This window comes from Erithacus rubecula (assembly GCF_903797595.1).
Source record: "Erithacus rubecula genome assembly, chromosome: 1".
Classification (NCBI taxonomy): domain Eukaryota; kingdom Metazoa; phylum Chordata; class Aves; order Passeriformes; family Muscicapidae; genus Erithacus; species Erithacus rubecula.
The window spans coordinates 48,505,771-48,526,390 of NC_136658.1; the positions used below are offsets into that span (position 1 = coordinate 48,505,771).

A 20,620-nucleotide genomic window follows, 5' to 3' on the forward strand; every position below is an offset into this window, starting at 1 on the left:
GAGCAGTTGGTATTTATTTTATTTGAGACCTTTTTTCAGGACCTTTTGTGGGGAAATTGTGGCAGTGATTCAGGTCCTGATCCTATTTTACCATGAAGTCCAAGCAACAGACTTGTCTGTCAAGTACTTTCTGTTTCCAATTGTACCTTTAACATACATTTAAGAGGTAACAGTTCACATAAACAAATCTTCAGTACTCCCTCCAGGAGTTTTAAAAAGGATGTTAGGCATCAAAGGTGCTACTCCAAGGATAGAGACTTAATTTTTGAATGAGTCACGGAAACATTGTGCTAACATGCTATGTAGTGAGGGAAAAACACTATATAATCCCGTTTGTTGCTTGCAGTTGTGCCGTGGAGCCTGGGAAAAAGGTTTTTACAACTGTGCTGTCTTTGAAGAAACTCTCTGCGCCTCCTCTTTAGGGTTCTGCCTGCCCATCCACCCTCTCCAAAACTAGCCAACAACCCTCTTGTAAGCCAGTGCATACGAAGTTTAATTGGAACATGCCCGAGCAAGAAATGTAGAGCAAGTTGATGAGTATTCATAACTGCTGTTGTGGTTGGGATTAAATAAATACCCTCATTGTAAGCCACCCCAGTTTTGAAATCTCACATGTAGGTCTTCCAGAGAATAACAGATTTCACGTAGCACACCACATGTTCCTCTAAGAACTGTGTTGGAGAAGTTGGGTAATAATTAAGTGTCAGAAACTAAGTTGCAGTTAAGAACTTTCACAGGCAATTGAGATCAGACAGCTCACCTTGAGTGCAGGAGTATTGTTTCCAAAACTGATCCATCCCTGACTTCTTGACTGTGATGGTGTTAACCAGTTGAGAAAGCATTTGCAGGAAAAGCCTTAGGGCTAAAATCCATGTCTCCTGGAAACAAAATATGACAAATTCAGTAGAGACACCAACTAAGTGGATAACTGCAAGTTCCCTAACTCCACTGTTCCCATTAAGCCATACCTGTTTTGCCATGTGTTATTCTCTTTTTCTCCATCTCCTGGACAGCTTGGTCCCTTTTGTGCTTTGTGCCATACAACCCTTGCTCCGTGGAGCACAGCTGAAACTGTTTGGACATCCCTGCCGTGTTTCAGGCTCAGAGAAGGACCCAGGTGCATAAAAATCTAGTCTTGCTGTTCCCTGACAATTGACTTATTTGATCTAGTAAAATACAGTGCTTTTCAACAAATCTACAGTACTGCTATTGCAATTTATCTTCAAAGTACTCTCATAAAATACTGAGCTTTTAAGAATCTTTTCACTAAGGCAATGGAGCTGTTAGATAGTATTTTCCTTCTTTGAACCTACACATTGTGTCAGTGTGCTTCTGTTTATGTCTCCAAACATGAGAAAGATACACTAATAATCCTTTATTTTCCCATTTTTACATTTCAGTGGTTGTCTTTAAATTAGTGACCTTTAATACTTGTCAAGATATCAATTGAACAGCAGGTACTTTTCTTCTCAAGTAGATATTATAAAAATGTCTTTTAGCGTGGTTTACTATTTTATTTACAGCTGTCAATATTTTAATAGTTGGGTTAAGTTCATTTTGTTCCTTAATATTTAAAGGAATGTTATTTTTTCTTGAGTGTAAGGAAACTCTGAGAGAAACCAATTCCCTTAGGGTCAAAGAAGGGTTATGCTGGCTGTCTGGACACCTGGGAGTAAGGTGCTATGGCATAAATTGATTTAGGAAGTGGGAAGTGCTTTCCCATTTGCAAGATAGGGGTTGACTTAATTCTTTGATGAAAGTGCAGTGAAATGTGTGGATGTTGGATGATTCAGGAGGAGGAAAGATGGGGGTAAAAGAATTAAATTATGATGTAAAGAAATTACTCTTTGGTCTGCTGATCATTTTGCTAATAATTTATATTTGACTAGGTGGTTGAATCCCTTATTTATTATTGGCCATAAACGGAAGCTTGAAGAAGATGATATGTATAAAGTGATGCCAGAAGATTCCTCAGAGAAGCTTGGAGAGGAATTGCAGTGGTAAGGAGAAAAATTGTAGAATACTTTGGGTTGGAAAGCACCATTGTTCTCTTTTTTTGTATTAATGCTGGAGAAGCTAAAAATCTTATTTCTATTCTAAAATTAAAAGATGTTATTGTAAAGTTTAACAAGGTCAAAAATGATGAAGAATTTAGAGTAATAAGAATTAAGAGAACTTGTTTACAATAGAAGCTTTTTAGTTTTTTTTAAAGTTACACATAATGGAACTGCATTAGAGTATTTCCATTATGTCATTTGTAATTAATTTGACACTTTGCAAAATGCTGCAAAAGACAACTTTTTATTGACTATAACAGTAGTAATCTGTAATAAATGTGTGAGTCTTCTGGCCTGTGATAAAATAGCTGTGGCAGTTTTAGATTTTATTTATTTTTGTTTCTTTGTTTGTTTGTTTAGAGTGCAAATTGAATTAAGTGACCTTTGAAATATATGCGTGTATGTAAATATATGTATGCTGAAAATATGCCACTCATTGGTGAAGTGAGCAAGATGCCTTGGACAGCTAAAAGCATGTATCTAGCAGGTGTTTTTATTTGGTTTTAAGTACTTTTTCATGGACTGTGTACTGGTTTGTAGTGTTATGGACTCAGGGGTATCTATATTTTAGTAGGAAAATATCTTCAAATAATTACTATTTATTTAAATTGAAATAGAGAGGATTTTTGTCTTCAAATAATCTTCTGCTAAATATAGTTAGAGGAAAAGATGCCTCCTAGTGAAAGGTGGCCTCTGTATTAAGAAAGTGTGGCCTTGCTGTTTCTTGCCTTTGCACTGAAGGCAGAGCAGGTGGGCTTTCCTCATAGCTTGATTGGGATGAGAGACTCCTCAAGAAGCAAAAAGAATCCAGAAATGAAAGGTTGTGACCACGTCTGCCATCATCCTGCTCTGGATAAGTTGACTGAAGAATAAGGGTTGGTGATAAACTCATAGGAATTGCTGCTTTTAGTGTAGCTGGAGAGCTTTGCCTAATTCCATGGCTGTGTCTTGGAGCTGTTCAGGGACTTGGCTGTAGGAAAACATGGATTTTTTCCAATGATTGTTGTAGTAAAAGCATACACTTGCATGAGTCAGGAAATGGTAGAAGAAAAATATGAGTGGTTTTTGATTCTTTAGTGTACTTGACCAAGAATCAGACAATATAATTCATAAATAGCTGCCTATGGAAGCAGTCTTTTCTCTTGAGCCAAGAAACCCCACATAGTTTCAGTTTTCAAAGCATGTAGACAATAATTCTGTAATTCTTGTAACAAAAAAAAAAAAAAAAAAAAAAAGGTAACATAAAAAAAAAATCTTATCTGTATTCTTTGAGCTTTTGTGCTTTGTTGAAAAATAATTGGCTTTCATGCCTTAGACTCATTTTGCCTCTAAAACTACCAAGGTCGGAGGTTTGGCAGAAACATGTAGCCTTCAGAAAAAAGGGGAGGATCCTGTCTGACAGCAGCGTGTTTTAAGAAGTCTGCTTAAATTGTGATACTTTCTTGTTAAAATCATGCTTGTTATTACTATCTTTGGTTTTTATGTGAACAGATTGTGTCCTATTTGTGGGCAGAAGTGGTAATGGAAAGATAAAAAAAAAAGTGGTCTTTGCCACTCTGCTGATGAATCCTTGCCTTCAGAGAGATGTGTGGAGTGTTGGTGACAGCATCCTCATCAAAGCCTGTGGTGGAAAAAAGACAGGGCCAGACAGGGTTGAGAGGTTGGACATCACAGCCTCTCTGGGGAAGCACAGGGCATGTGGATGGATAAAGAAACTGAGCTGCCTCAGTTCAGTCCATGGTCAGGAGATCATATGATAATATGCTCTTAATTAAGGTGGGTGGTGACTATCTGAACCAAGAGGAGAAGAAATAAAAGAAGGGTTCCTTATCAGCAAATATGTCAAGGGTGATAATAGTCAACAGTGAATAGTTTGTGATTAAGCAAGAGCAAATAGGCCTATAATACTAAGTACCAAGTGTTTATGTGAGTGAGAAGACATGATTATTTTTAACTTCTTTTGTTTTATTTGATTTTGTTAAGGTGATCAAGGCAAACTGGCTGTTAGTCTGAAAGTGTTTTATTCTAGGCAATTGCCTTGTGAATTTACTTCTGTCCTCCCAACATATTTGCACTTTGTTTGTCAGGTACTGGGATAAAGAGGTGCAAAAAGCAAAAAAGAGAGGAAAAACACCACATTTAACAAAAGCCATTATTCTGTGTTACTGGAAATCCTATTTAGTTTTTGGAGTTTTCACAATGATTGAGGTAAGTGGTGTAAAAATGCCTAACAACAATGTGAAACTTGTCCTTTTAGATTGCATAACATCTACTGGGGGACTTCATCCTGGACTGCTCTGAGAACCTGGTAATGTTCTCAGAAAGGTGAAACAGAGCTATAGCCCTGAAAGACTGAGTTATAACTGCAGGATTATGGAAGTGGAACAGAGAGCACATTTCCATGCATTACTTTTGAGACATTGCAAACCGTTGACTTGCTTTGTAAGGCTTATCTGTATTTTATGTATCTGAGTGGGGTGCCCAATAGAAAGAGGTTTTTTTTTTTTTGCTCTTTGTAAGTGGCTCTAAAGGACACATGGCATTTAAAAAAATGGAAATATAATACATACTCATGCAATTTTTATAACATCAAAGGGTTTTTTTTTGGTAATTGAGAGAGCTCTCCTTGAAGTTCCAGCTAAATTTTTGTGTGGAACATGTTTTTGACATTTTAGAGCTCATTAAAGACAAAATAGTAAGGGATATGACTTGTGGCAGTGCTTGGTTCTTGTTTGCCTGTTTACAGACTTGCTTAGCACGGTGCAATATGAAATTACTAATACTTTTCCCCCCTTCTTTCTCTTTCAGGAAACCCTCAAAATAGTTCAACCAATTTTTTTGGGAAAAATTATTAGTTTTTTTGAAAACTACGATGCCTCAGATGAGGCAGCTTTGAATTTTGCATATTGCTACGCAGGTGCTCTGTCTGTGTGCACGCTTATTCTGGCTATAATGCACCACTTATACTTCTATCATGTGCAGAGGGCTGGCATGAAGCTGAGGGTGGCTATGTGCCACATGATTTATCGCAAGGTAAGCAAACCTCTTCTCAGCTGTATTGTGTATTTGGCAGCTGTTCTGTTGGGGGGGTTTTAAAGTGCAGATTTTTATTATGCTCGTGATTGCAATTCCATTGGAGTTGCTCATTTGTAGACACCTAATGCATGCAGAACATGTCAGGCTTTATATGTGTACATGTGGCTTTGCTTTCTCTGTGTGCTGAGGTGTCTGAATGTGAACCTGAGGTCTGCCTGGTGAAGGTTGTAGGTGGTGAGTTAAATAGCCCTGAAGTCTTGGAGGAGCTGATTTTTTTTTTTTTTTTTTAATGGAGCTGGCAACTGCAGCCTTGTGGTTTGGTCCCAGGGGAGGACATGGTGCTTGTATGTCACCATCTGGCACAGCAGTCTCAGTCTCCTGGGAATTGCTTTGCTGCCCCTGTTGTGGTAAAGGTTAGATTTATTTATATTTTATTCCATCAGTGCTGTAGAACTAGGAGATGGTATCCTTTGCAGATCAGAGGCTGCTCCACTCCCGTGGGGTATCCATCAGGTTCCCTTGGGAGTGGCAGCAGTTCTGTGGAGCTGCTGCTCTCCCTCCCTCCAGGAGGCCCTCCAGGCACGCAGGGATGCTTGGCATCTTCAGCTTTAGTATCCTTCCTGTTTGAGAGGGAAGAGAGAGAGAAGCAGGTAGAGGAGAGACAGTTCAGAATCAAGTGGAATCCTAAGGATGGGGAGTTAGAGATTTTTATTACCGTTTACTGATTTTACTGTGGGAGTACTGCAGCCCTCCAGTAGAACCAGTGAAATGTGAGAAGGGGTGTAGGTTTAGTGAGCCATGGGTTCTTTGCTGTCTCTGTGTCCTGATCAAGCAATAGCTGTCCTGAACTACAGATGGGGAGTTGAGGCTGCTGTCAGAGGGAAAGTGGAGGAAGAGAAGATGAGTTTTACTTACAGGAAGGAGCTGAGCAATGTCCAGGATGAAATGCTCTCCTTGACGTGCTCTGGGCAGCAAGCAACCCAGTTGTAAATGTCTGCTTCACTCTTCTGAATCTGTTGGCAATACCCAGACTGTGAGTCTTGTCTGCTTCCAAGCAGGAAATCTCTGCTGAGAATGCTGGAAGGGAAAATGCCCCATCTTTCTATCTTCAGTGCTGCTGGAATAGTGACCTGCAATTTCAGACTTCAGCAAAAAAGTTTAATTGAAGAATCAGGACTGCAGTTTCTTTAGAATGTAAAGAAATCCACATTTTTTTAACTGTTAAACATAGGTACCATCAACTTAACACAAACACTTGTACTACTGGTGCAGGTCATATGAAGTTTTTGGGCAAAGCAGTAAAGTGAGGAGACTAAAAGTGTCCCCATTTTAAGTGGTGATTACTTTTCATACACACATTTATTCTCTTCCTCTTTTGATACCTTGGAAAGGGTCCTCTGGGAACTTGGCTCTAACATGGCACATGCTTTCTTGTACATAAACATCTCTCTAAGGTATTAATTTACCAAACTGATTATCAAAACGAAATTAATGAAAAATGTATATAGTGATGGTGTTTGTTGCTGAGTTGAAGTTTAGAAAAGAAATATTTGTAATATGCACCCTAATTTCTAGAGATGGGATTAGTTGGAAAATTAATCTGTCCTCATGTTAACTTCTGAGGGTGAGGGTTGAGGTAACAGCAGAACATTGACAAACCTTTGTAATAATTTGTTGTCCTTATGTGCTGCTTATAAATAGGTAATATTTTCTCTTTAACATCCTATATGCTTTTGAAAGAAACATGGGTGCTTATTTACCAGCAGTTCAGCAGAGTTTGTTAATTGCTGTAGAAAATAAAATCTTGGGTTTGTAAGGATAAATAGATTGGATAAGGCAGCATTCTTAATAGAAAACTTCAAGTGTTCATAATTTCTAGGTTTTAGACCCTTTTTCATTTTCTGGAAAGTTCAAATCTAATTTGCAAAAATTCTTAAGAAGTTTTGCTACCAGTAAGAAGTATTAGTGATGCACATAGAAAACCTGTAACAAAAATGAAAATGAAATCTGTCTCATGATGACTCAGAATCTTATGTTTCGAAATCAGAGGCTACTTGTGGGAAACTGGTTTTTGTTGTTTTTTTTAAGACTTAGCTTTTAGAAGTTCTTTGAGGTCAGTGTACTGACCTTAGCTGGGATGGAGTTAGTTTTCCTCAGCTCATAAGAGGCTATGTATAAGATGTAGTAAAAAGAGGAAGGTATTGAAACAGGACTTTATGGTAGAAATTGGTTATGAAAGTTAAACTACTATTATGCAGTTGAGACAGATCCATTCAGCCAGGAGAATACAAGGCTTATTTCACTTAAAAAAACAAAAAAACCCAATCAAAACCAAGAAGGAAGCAAGGAAATACTAAAACTGCATGGCCACTGATGATGGGAATGGCTACCTCTTCCCTGAGAAGACAAATCAGTCAGAGATGAGCACCCTCCTTTTGGCTCAGATGCTTGTGTGGTTCTTCCTGGGATTGTCTTGGTCAAAAAGAACTGGACTCATAGAATCATATTAAAACTGGTTTTGCTGCTTGTGTAGAAGTAGATAGGAAGAAGTCAGAAAGGTGATTGTGTGGCAGATCCAAGGCAGACCCAGGCCATGGGCCACTGGCATGACACTGGCATGGTGTTCTGATGGTTCAGGTGAACCTCAGGCAGCAAACAGGTTGTACAAGAGGTCCTGTAAACACATCCTGATGGGGAACTTCTCCAAACATGCATCATGGGAACTCTTCTGTGGATTTCTAACAGCTTTTCTCAGAGCTTACCAGCCTGAATGTGTGTGGTGTGGAGCCAACATGATAGCAGCAGGCAGCTACCTGGGGGATTTTAGATTGATGAGAGACATGTGGCTTATGACAGAGAATGAAGCAATAATTTCTCAAATAACTAAATCTGATCTTTCATATACCCAGTATCCTAAATTTATGTTTAGGGATGTCAGAGGAGTTGCACAGTGGAACTTTAAAAGTTTCTGCCTGCTGGCTTCAATGAAGTTAGGATTGGGATTCTCTCTGTGATTAACAATATCTTTCTAACACAAAAGTGAGGTGCAAGAAATGTAAGGAACCTTGTTTGAAACTATGCTTTGAATAGTGCTTTGATGGCTATTGTTTTTCTATTTGTTTCAAACTACTGGAACAGTGTTTTTGAAATAATCTGTGTTTTTCAGATTTCATTATGGGTCAGAAAGGAACCCCGATAATATTTGGCGAGGGAGTAGATGTGCACTGCTTAAAAATGTGAAGTGTTTTTGAGGAGTGAACTGTTTCTGTACAGAAAAACATGTAACGTGCTTTGTATTTTTTTTTCAACTTGTGCTGGAAACCTGTTTTATTTCTAGCAGGTGTAGAAGGAAGCAGGGTATGTTATCAGTATTTTTGAGCAGTTTCAGTTTGGATCTTTGCAGTAGGGCTCAGACTGCATATTTCCAGATGTGATTTTTTGGGGGGGATATTTTATAAAAACATAGTATTTTTTACTGACAAACTTCATTATTAACATATAAAAATACTTGGTATTTACTCTTGTTGTTTTTCATAGCATGTGCTCAACTTCATTTTAAATAATTCAGAAATGTTAAGATTTTTCAAGAGTTAGTGATTTGTAAAGAGACACTGATTTGCAAAGAGAATATAAAATTAATAACTTGAGGTTTTTTGTCTTCTGTCAGATAACACGTTCAAAACAGAATTCTTGCAATAGGCCAAACACTGTTCTGACATTTATCTGGCCTTCAGGTGGAGTTTTCTGTTTCTGTTTTGTACAGACACTCATAGTGAGGGGGAGAACAAAGCACATGGAAAGTTACAGCTCTTTTGCTTAGTGACTTGCTGGGTTGGTATTTTCCTATTTTTAATCACTTCAGACATGAAGATAGGGCATTTTTATTCTCATACTCCTTCCCTTGACCTTTTTTTTTTTTTTTAATACTCTTTCCTTTGGGACTTTGTTTAGGATATTTAGTCTAATCCTCATTTTGTCTAAAGCCCCAATGCTCTCAGGCAAAAGCTGAGATGTGCCTTCAGCTTTAGCCTTGGTACTATATTTATCTATCTGGTGTGTATAGGTGTCCTGTGCTCTATAAGCTGTGATAATATGAGACTGCTCTGACTTTTTCAGGCACTTCGTCTCAGTAATGCAGCTATGGCAAAAACTACCACTGGCCAAATAGTGAACCTGCTGTCAAACGATGTGAACAAATTTGATCAAGTAAGAAGAATTTTATAGATCTTTCCAATGGGCTGGAGAAATGGTGGGGTTGGAGTTAAGAAAGTTTTGTTTAAAACTGGTGATTAAATGTTTCTAATGAATGTTTATTCTAGTTGTTTCTTAAACACAGAATGGTTTGGGTTGGAAGGGACCTTGATGACCATCTAGTTCCAGCCCCCACCATGGGCAGGGGCACCTTCCACCAGCAGGCTGCTCATAGCCCCATCCAACCTGGCCTTGCCATAGGCAGAAGTATTTCCTAAATGTTACTGGGGATTTAATTTGTTAGCTAAGATCAAAAGCTAATTTTTGATTCTTTACTATTTGTTTAGGTAACGATTTTCTTGCACTTCTTGTGGGCTGGACCACTTCAAGCTGTAGCAGTAACAGTACTTCTCTGGGTGGAAATAGGCCCTTCATGTCTTGCAGGAATGGCAGTTCTGATTATTCTTCTTCCTGTGCAGACCTGCATTGGGAGACTTTTTTCTTCCCTCAGGTAAGAGGGAATGCTTTGGGTTGTACCTATTTTCTGTGCTGGGTTTTAAAATGTGTATATTGGGTGGAGGCAGAGTATCAGCTTGTGTCTGGTGATATTTTTTGCAGTGTCTTCTGTCTTTGCTAATGTTTTTTGTAGTTGCTAATGTGAGATGTCTGAATTCCAGATTGTGGACATGAAGTGGTCTGCCTTCCAAACATGCTGAAAATATCTGTTACTCATTAGCTATCCAGTACATTAAGAGAGTCTGACTATTTCTGTAGCTACCTTGCTGTAGAGCATGGCATAGAATTGTGAAACTTGAACTTTGCCTTCCTGCAGTGATTCTTGGGGAGTGCTTACTCCAAAGGGGATGTAGTCAGTCCTTCTCTGCATGACTTACTGGGGTGATACAGGAGTAACATCAGAAAGCTCTTGAAGTTTCTTGTTCAAAGATCTTGTTCTCTCTCCTCTATGATTGAGTTGCAAAGACAAAAAAGGGTAAGGAACTAGGAGAGAAGGGAAGGAAAATTTATCATGGTCGTTTTGATGCCAGCTATGAGGTTTCTAGCTGCAAGGTTCTAGGCTGTGGAGATGAGAGCTTGGAGTAATTTTCCATTATCAGACACATTTAATTTGTTTTTCTGTAACTTTGTTGTAAAAAACCCCAGTGAGACTTGCCTCTGATGGGATTGTTGAGGCAAGTTCTTGCATCCAAGTTTTCTGTTTCTTGTGTAATTAGGCATTCTTGACTTACCTTGTGACTTTATAAAAGGCTTTTACGTCTAATTTGAAATATTTTTGTGTTTCTTTGCTCTTACACATATGATTAGCAGTGTTAGGCATCTTTCTTTGTATCCTTTATTGAATGGATTCCTTTTAGCTCTTTAACTGAATTAACTGGGTTTTTTTTCCAAGTTGTATTTCAGGACAAGTTTTCTAGACATACTGAGCCTGGCATTGCCATTGCATGGCCAGGTGTGAAGGGAGAGATGAGAATCACAAAATGAAAACAAATTTAATTTTCAAAGAGGTAGACCTCTTCATTTGTGGTAGTCTTCAGTGATTACATTCATGTGCTGTTACTCTAATAGTGTTCAAGGGCTGTTTCTCAAATAATGATCCATTCAGAGTTCTCTGTCAAATTCTAAGGGTTTTTCTTTTTATAATATAGTCTGTAGAACACTTAACATATATTCTTAGATGTGTGTTTTCACTGCCTGTGCAAAATGCATACATAAGTGTCAAGCTACTTTGTTGTTGTTTTCCATTAGTTGTAAGTTTTTGAGGTTTGAGTCAATAATTAAAATGTCTAGTGCTTTATCTTTGGTGGCAGACTTTAATATCTCCATTTTACAGATGGGAAACTGAGGCACAGAGAGATTAACAGACTTGTCCAGGGTCAGACAATTGGGTGACAAAAATCACTTTCTTAAAGATATGTATTTTTAAAATTAATTAGTGGCAATGTGACAGTGTTTGGGGTTTTTTGCCCATTCACTAACAGCCACTTGTTTGTATGCAGTGCAAGGAAAAGAATTTGTTAACCAGAAAAGCTTCTGATTGTCTCCATGTGCACAGATCTTTTTGTTTGTGAACAGAAATGTGCAATGAACAGAAGGAGTTAATAGTAAAACTGGAACAGATTTTAGCTCTGTAATGATGAGTGTGTTCTCATGGCAGTTTCTGGGAATCTGCATGGATTTAAGGAAAGCAGCCTATGAAGAAGTAATTTAAGGATTAAAGCTTTTGCAGAAATCCAGGCATGCTTGGTGTGGCAGTTAATTTGTGCTATTATTGAGCATTGTTCTTGGACTCAGTGGTGTAAACTCACATGCACACCAGTTCATGATGCAGCCATTGGCCCCAGTGCTCTGGGGGTTTGCAGATACCAGTTTGGTATCCTGTGGAATGGTATCCACTGCACTCTGCAGCATTGAGAAGTTTTGCAGACCTAATATATTATTTGAGAAACAGTTCAATTATTGGACTGAAGACTATTTTATATGTATTTTATTCACAAGAGCTGGACATTTTCACTGCCTAGTCATGCAACTGTAGTGTTGTTATTTAAAGTCCCTTTTCCTGAAGATAAAAGCTGTGTCTAACTGCTGTGTCAGACATAATTAAAACCCATCAAAGATGCCTTGTGAAAGCAGAAAGGAATTTTGTAGCTTGCTTAATTTAGAATGGTTTTTAGTGTCATAGAGGGGTCTTCTCAGACAAAAAATTTTCAGGTCCTTTCTTATTGCACTCCTAACATGCTGTGTGAGCATTTGTTGGACTGATCTGTTTGTACTCTGAACTTAGTATTTTTAAAACCAGGGATGTCTTTCTGTGCAGTAATTTACCATCAATGCACTGGATTTTTGTATACTTGAAGCTAATATCACCGAGCCTTTGGCTTCTGGTATGTATGTACAAAATAGGTTTATTGCAGTGTAGGGGAGTGTAACTTTCAGGATTGTAGGTGAGAATTGTTTCCTGCTACAGAGATATGAGCAGCACAAGCTAATTTTGTCTTTTCCAGTGGTGGTGTGAGCATGGGGAAGAAACGATGAGCTATTACATTTTTTAAGGAATTGTTTTTCTGTTACTGTTTCTTTTTGAAAAAGGAAAAGATGAAGTGGCAAAGATAATCTCATTCCAAGTCCATGTTATTGGTTTAGGCTAAGTTATTTTTCTCAGTGTTATTAAGAATCCATGATTGCATTAGGGCCAAGTTTCTAAATGCCTTTTGTCAGTTGCCTTGTATAAATATTTTTTAATACTCTGCTTCAGCATTTATGGAATGCTGGTGCTGACAAGTTTTTTTAAAATGATGAGTAGGTGCTTGAAATTCTTTTACCTTAATTCTTTAATTAGGGTGATTTCTTCCAGTATATCAGAGAAATCCTATAGGGGACAAGTTAAGCTGAAAAAGCTCTGTCACACCTTCTAAAAAGATTTGAATTTCTTTTTTTAATGATCTCTGAATCCTAACTTTCATTGGTATATGCTAAAATAAATAATTTAGCAGGTTAAGGTAAGTTTTATCAAAATAAGGTCTACCACAGCTCTTCATGTGCAAAGTGTTTGTCTACATGAATGAATTCAGAATTGGAATAGGGTTTATTAGCATGATTATGCATTTATTATGTGGCTTCTGACTTTCAATGCTTTTTTTCCTAATTAAAACTGTGACTTTATTATTTAATTATATATATTTTCAATTTTTTCCATCAGTGCAAACATAGTGTAGGACTAAAACAGATATGTTTAAATTAGTATTAATTACAATTAATGCTTAAATACTATTTATTTTTTTTTTTAAAGAAATTATATCGGGATTATCTAATGAATTATAGCTCATGTACTAAGTAATCTCTGCTTCAACTACAGTTAATCCTAAAGAGCTACAAATGAGGCCAGTTTCTTTAACAACATTAAAAGACCTTTAGGACAAGGATGTTTGGGCATTTTGAAATCTTCTTTTTAAAGTGATTTTCCCATTTTAGTTTACTTCTAAATGCGTATGTGGATATGTTGTTTAAGTAATACTAATTACTGCATGTTTGCACAAACTGACATGTAGCTCTGAGCATTGAACCAATTCTCAGTTCCCCGAGAACCAGGAGCACAAACATACCAAGTCTGTCTGTTGTGTGTCAGCTTTAGGATCCTGGTCTTCAGGAAAACCCTTTAATGCAATTACAGTTTTGTGAATCGTTACTTGTTTTATCTTTACAAGTAAAAGGAAGAACTTCATAAATATGCTGTGTCATCATAAATGGTCTTCTTTAGGGAATATGAGAATTTTTTCCTTTGTTCTGTTTTCAGAAGCAAGACAGCTGCCTTAACAGATGTCAGGATTAGGACCATGAATGAAGTGATAAGCGGTATGAAGATAATAAAGATGTACGCTTGGGAAAAATCATTTGCAGAACTTGTGAATGGTTTAAGAAGGTAATCCTGGAAAGATACAGCTTGATGTATGACCTGTGTCATTTGCCATTTTTAACATGTGAATGTCGTGTGCTTTAAAATGGAGTTTACTTGTACTTTTTGAGCCTCTTTTTTTTTTTTTTTAATTTTATATAGCCAGAGTGGAAGAATGAAGATACATTCTAAAGGAATAAAAAATTTACAAATATTCCAAACATCAATAATTCAGGCTTTTTTTATACTTCCTCTAACAGTTGTGTTCAAAACTAGCAGCTAATAAGCTGTAGCACTTGCAATGCTCCAATTTCATCCTCCTTATGTGCATTTTATTACTCAAGCCACCTGGGAAAGGTAGAAGGGAGAAAGACAGCAGATCATAAAGTTTGGTGTCCTAAGATATTTTATTTCAGAGATTTTCTTTACATCAAATTAAAACATATTAATGAATTTGATTTTCAGTCAGTATTTACCAATTTATTTGATACTGTACTGCATTCAGTGCTAAAGGTTAACTGTAGGACTTTGGGTGCATATTTGTTATACACTGATTTTCATGTCATGTCCCTCTCCAACATATGAATATTGGTTGTTATCCTGCTGCAGATTATCTGACCTTTTTGTTTAAACTGTTTTGTTTTGGAAATAGATTTCTTGAAAGGAACTTTTTTTTTGTTTTGCATCCATGTGCAGACTTGCAGACTTGCAAATGTTCCCTGAGATGTTTCTTCGCATGCAAATAATTGTTTCCTCTGTTGGATTATAGAATCCTGTACTGATTGAATGTTCATGGCTGATGGGAGCTTTACTGTCTTGCATGGAGCCAGAGAGGATATTTCTTTATTGAAAGCTTCCTCAGAGGGTGTATTCACATCACTAAATTTTAGATTTCCAAATTCAACACCTCATTAGGATTACAGGCTTGCTTTTTAATGTTGGAAAGAAAGATCTTCCAGAACACATTTTGAGCCCTCTTTCCTTTCTTGAACTGTGTTGTGGAAAATAGTAATTAAAAGTCTTAAATTTATCCAGGTACTTTATTGTCCAGTATTTCCACATTGGCCCTTGTCAGTGTCTAAGATGGCATCTGAACTCCTCTATTGCTTTTTATTTTCTTGTGTCTGTCCATATTAATTTCCATTTGTGTAAGTTTGTGCTTCAAGACAGTGTAATATATTATATGCAGCCTGCAGGTAGGCTGTAATTTATCTAATATTTATGGAGAGTAGCACAAAAACTTGCTGATTTTCCACAGATAATGAGAGGATTATTAAGGATTATTAAAGGGTGGGAAAAGAGTTTCATCCAGGGTTGTAGAAGTAATTGAATTAGACCCAATTGAAATAGTTTACATACAGATGTTCCTTCTCTGTACTCCAGAGGAGATCAGAGAGTGTGAACCCTTAAGCTGAAAAAATAAGTCTTTGAAACTCTTTAAAAAGTCTGTCAGTTCAGCCAATTTGGCAAGTATGGTGGGAAAGTTGCTTAACAAGTTTTCCAGTAGTGCATCCTGCATCCTTTTCTTCATTAAGTCATTACTTAATTTACTTCAAATTGTATAATCACAACTTGAGTTTCTAATCTTAATATATAGTTGTAAGTGGAAGGTGATCAAAATTATTAAAATTTTCACTAAGAATTGCCAGAATACGTGGAAAGAGAAATTAGGATTTTTTCTGGGATTTTATATTTGATAGCATTAAGTAGACAAAAAGTAGAATATTTGGGGAAGGAATAAGTTGTTGTGGCTCTTGATAAAGAAAAATGATTATATTAGTAAGGAGGTAAGCCTGATAGCATCCACATTGTAGTAGATGATAGTGCAGTAGCATTTTGAGGATTGGACTTGTTGAGTCATTTAGAAAGGAAAACTGCAATTTAACTGAAGTGGAAATTGAGAACAAATGCATCAGCAGCGTTTCTGTTGCTGGAGGGAGACTTATATGTCTGTGCAATACTTCAATCACTGTTTAGCTTGGGCAATGACTGGCAGAACAATTGGCCTCACAAATCAGTATTTCCTTAATTTATGAACCAGAATTCCTAGAGCAAAAAGAGCCAGGAGCAGGGTCCAAATTGGGAAGGATTTAGACTGGATGAAAGGAAATACTTTAAATCCTGTGATATAGCTTGAGGAGAAGCAGCTGAATAATAGCAGATGCTTGGGCCACGGGCAAACTCTTGATCTTCTGGAAATTGCCATTTTTTTGACTGCAGAGGATGTGGTGGTCTTGTCACGAGTTTTGTGACTGAACTCTATTGGATTTTCATATTGGAAGGATAAGGAGTTTGTGGGTGTTTGGTCTTTATATAGGTTTTTTTTCCTCTTTGCTATTGCATGCAGCCCAAAAATATTTGAAGCAGATTAGAATCTGAATTCAAATACTAGTTTGACTAGAGAAGAAAAAAAATAGTATGTTAGTTTTCTGGCTCTGAAAAATAATTGTTTTCTATGGGTATTAATATATTAAATATAATTAATTTCTCCTCTGAATTTCTAAGCCTCTTAAATTCTGGGGTTTTTTTTGTTTGTTTTGGGTTGGTTTTTTGTGTGTGTGTATATTGGTTTGGGTTTTTTGTTTGTTTGGTTTTTATTTTGTTATTTACTGTATAACATATCTTTTTCACAGTTGTTTGCATATTAGTTGGAGTAGTGCAAGGGGAGGAGAAAGGATATGAAAGTAAAATCCTGAGAGGGGATTTCCCTCGTCCTACTGTTGAAGGTAGCAGTAATTGATGTGATTTGTTTATGTTTTGCACTTTTAGGAAGGAGATTGCCATGATCATGAAAAGCTCCTACCTTCGAGGACTGAACTTGGCCTCGTTCTTTGTGGCAAGCAAAATAACAGTGTTCATGACTTTCCTGGCATATGTGCTGCTTGGCAATGCTATCTCTGCCAGCAGGGTGTTTGTGGCAGTGTCCCTGTACGGAGCAGTGAGACTCACAGTGACCCTGTTCTTCCCCTCGGCCGTGGAGAGAGTGTCCGAGTCGCTGATCAGCATCCGGCGCATCAAAGTAGCGTTACTGACTGGGGGGGTGCATTCCTTCCCTTACCCTCCCTTTCTTGTAACATCACTGGCAAATGCAGCCCTGGTATGGTTTTGCAGTTTGGGATTTGTAGTGAAATAACCTGTTTTGGAAATGGACCGTGTTGCTGCCTGTGCAGGTGCAAAAGCATACCTACTCTGTAGGGTAGGCTGAGATGTAGGAGAGGAGTGTGCAGGGCAAAGACATTCCTGAAGTAAGAGGAATGTGTGTACAGATCAGCAGGCTGGCATTGGGATTTGAAGAAAAAAGCAGGCAGATGGGAGCTGTAGGATTCATATTTCACACTGCAGTACCCTGTCATCCATGGAGGACAGGTGTGAGCCCCAGCTTCTGTCTTGTGGCTGCTTTCAGTGCTGGAGTGAGGACTCAAATTCAGTAAGAACGAGCATTGGTAGTGCTGAAGTCTGGTGCTGACAGAACAAGAGTGTGTTGTACACCATGGACAACTTGTTAAGATGCTTGGCTCTCACTGCACTCTGTAATAATGCCCTGGAGTCTGAGCAATACCTCTGTGGCAGTAAAAACCTAGCAGTAATCTCCCTGCCCTCCCATGGCTCCTGACATCCTCCTGCTTCCTCTTAATTATTGCTTTCTGTAAGTCTTCAGCAGCTATCTCACATCTGCTAAGCTACTTTTACACTAACTCTTACACTAAAACTCTGAGCTAAGTACTTGCAGTCTGGGATTCTACAATCAAGGTGTTTCTTCTCTTCCCAAAATACTGCTTGCTGCTGCCTGTGTAAGGTCCTTAGACTCCATGAGTCAAAGGTTAAAAGAATGTTTTGAGTTTTGTTGTAAAACTGTGGTAGCTGTTATCCTTGAAAGTTTTCTGTGGAAATAGCCTCTTTCCTTTCTGAATATGTTTGGGCTGTTTATAATGTAGCATCAAGCAAGGGGTGGTAGAAGTGTGGCTATGCTACAAAGTGCATACCTATGCATATTGAAGGAAAAGTTTGCTGACTGGGATGTAATATAGAATAGAAGTGCAGTAGTGAAAGTGCAATGAGCCAGTTACGCAGATGGAAGCAGATTTTTTTTTTATTGTTAAGGTCCTGGACTTTAAATGAGGAAATATTCAGAGAATGTTCTGTCTTCTGTTGGTCATTGGAAAAATGCTTTAATATAGACAGTGGACAGCTGCTTACTGTGTCCTCATTATTCTTCCAATGAAAGATCATAAGCCTTTGCCATCAAAGCAGTTGAATAAGAAGGTGTTGCAGTGAAGGTTTCACCTCTTCTGCAGGGAAGGAGGGAGGTAAACAATTTTAAAAATTGTTAGTGATTCAAGGAAAAGACAAGACAGGTTCCTAAGATCTATTTCTTTTAGAAATTCTTTATTGAGCAGGCAATTGTTAGAGTCCTCTCCTATTAAATCTGTACTGTTGGAGGTGTTTTGAGAGGGAGAGCTAGCTAGTTAGAGGTACACTGTTGTAGTTGTGCATTGCTTTGGAAATGTAATTCTCTGACCAATTTGTGGTTATTTTTTCCAGCCCCATAATTAATGCTCTGAATCCTGCTTTCAAAAAATGTGTTTGAGTTCCTTTCCCATTCTCAGTCTCACTAGGCAATATCCTCTTCTTTCATTGCAGAACTTTCTCATGCTTGATGAGGTCTCCCACTTCAAGCCACAACTGCATGGCAGTAATGAAAATATCATTCTTCATGTTCAGGATTTGACTTGCTACTGGGATAAGGTAAATTTACTTACATGTTAAGTATATTGGTGCTGCCAGCGTTTGAAGTCTAAAATGCAGTGTGTGTATGTATAGTGTGCTGATATTTTGTATTCCATCCTTTGTGTTGGAGAATCCTTTCAGTATGTTAAGCTAACTCTGTCCAATAGTACTGAAAATATTATCAAGTGCATCTTAAAAGGAGCTCTTTCTTAATACTATACTAAATGAAAACTTTGCATTTCTTGGGGGAAAGCCCTCTTTTTATTAAGCAGCACTGTATTGTGGCTGAGGTACTTAAATTGGAATTAAGGACAGACATCACAGCAAGATGGGCCTTATTGTCTGGGATTTATATCTGTGAACTGAATGCTTGATCAGTCCATTAGTCTAGAACCTGTACAATATTATACTTCTCACAACAGATTTGAAGGCTTTAGAGAGAGTCAGCACATATTTGATGCTCTGTATTTTGAGACTGTTAAGCTGCACGTTTTTTCTGCTTAAAATGCATCAAACTCACCAAAATGGCTAGAAAAAGGGACATTAAACATGTGATGAATTTATTACATATCTTTCTTATGTAAGAAAGGCAAAGGTTGACTGTTTCTGTTTTAAAACTTTTAATTGCTGTGGTAAGCAGCAATTCATGATGAATTGTTGGTGCTATTGCAACCTACTAGTGTCCTCACACAAGAGAGACTTCAGTCTCCACTACAAGTGCTGGAAGCTCTAAAAATGATTTTTGCATATAAATATAATGCAAATAAGACCTCACCTATTTCCCCTTCTAAACCTTGTTCCCCTACCTGTGCTGTGTCCATAAGAAGATTAGGTGTGGAAATGTATGTGAGGATCTACATTCTTGCAGCTACTCAGCTGCAAAAGAAAATTGCTGGTTTATTCTGCTTTACTTTCTCAGACTTCTCTGTGGCATCAGTATATCTGAGGCATTGACCAAGTTTTTAAAAATTAATTGATATGAAAGACTTGATTGTGAATACATTCTAATGCAAAATGCAGTGTGTTGCTTAATCTTTGTTTTCTTCTCAAACTGACTTTGGTACCACCATTAACAATTTATAGGAAATGGTTGCATAAAGTGCCCATAAAACACTTTTTTTTTTTTTTTATGAGTTGTTTATATTGCCTAAAGCAGGGTAGCATGACTGGAATTACTGGTTTCCTTTCAGTTAAAAAAAACCCCAAAACTCAACAAGCCATCCACAAAACTGTTAATGTAACTTTCATTTTGATATTTAATTACAGTGTGCATGGGAGAAAAACTGTTCTCTCAGAACTGTTAAGATCTGCTCAGAAAGTTTCTATTGTATTACTATCAAAATGATGCAAAACAATTTGATAGACTTGCTCACTGAAAAAAGTGATAAGTTCTGGTAGAGATGAGTTATGAAAGGAGTAATATAAATATGTTATCCTTTGTCCAGTAGCAGGCTTAGCTTGCTGCCCTGACTAGGTTTCTTAAGACATTTTGGCTGTCTGTACAGACACTCTACATTGGATGATAATTTTTTTTTATTTTTTAGAGATTGTTTGCCAAAACTGATACTAAAAAAAACAACCAAGAAGCAACCCATGAATCCAAAATCACTTGAAGTAAAAAAGAGATTATTAGCTACCCTTTTAGGAAAACAGCCTAACATAGTATGTTAGAATTTCTCAAAAGATAAACAAAACCAGTTAATTCCTGGTCACACTCTTGTTTTACTTAGGCAAGTATTATCTTGAGTACCACAGGCTAGTCTGATACCAGCATGGAGCTAGGGATTGTTCAGTCCAGCTTTTTACTAATGTTCCTTGAATTTACAGAACAGTCAGTCTTGCTCAGCTGAGCAACTTTAGTTTTAAAATCTCAGCATTTGAGCAGAGTCCAAATTTATCCCTTGTGATTTTAGTCCTTACATGAGAAGCCTAAGTAATATAGTACTTCTATAAAGTATATGATCTCTGTATCCCTTTGGTGGGCAGAACTGTTTCATTTTTCTTGTCTGTAGGATGTGTCAGGTCTGCCCAAGCTCACCTAAGGAGTTGCTGCCCGTAAGGGATTGTTCTTGTGTCCTCTTGTCCTTGCATTCTCTCTCTGTTGCCTCCCTTGTGCTGGTTGTTAACACTGGTTTGTATGACCTTGTGGTGGAGCAGTTCAGAGGAATAAAGCAATAGAATATGAATCACTTAATGAGAT

At 37.5% G+C, this 20,620-nt stretch overlaps 1 protein-coding gene across 1 annotated transcript in view; it reads left to right on the forward strand.

Annotated features, from left to right (window-relative positions):
• Positions 1-20,620, forward strand: part of ABCC4 (ATP binding cassette subfamily C member 4 (PEL blood group)) — a 140,002-nt gene that overhangs the window by 10,985 nt on the left and 108,397 nt on the right. The window contains exons 2-9 of the mRNA XM_079306819.1: positions 1,890-2,000; positions 4,145-4,265; positions 4,866-5,090; positions 9,210-9,299; positions 9,632-9,795; positions 13,594-13,719; positions 16,462-16,711; positions 18,334-18,438. Coding sequence (XP_079162945.1) covers positions 1,890-2,000; positions 4,145-4,265; positions 4,866-5,090; positions 9,210-9,299; positions 9,632-9,795; positions 13,594-13,719; positions 16,462-16,711; positions 18,334-18,438 — 1,192 coding nt within the window. The remainder of the gene's footprint in view (positions 1-1,889; positions 2,001-4,144; positions 4,266-4,865; positions 5,091-9,209; positions 9,300-9,631; positions 9,796-13,593; positions 13,720-16,461; positions 16,712-18,333; positions 18,439-20,620) is intronic.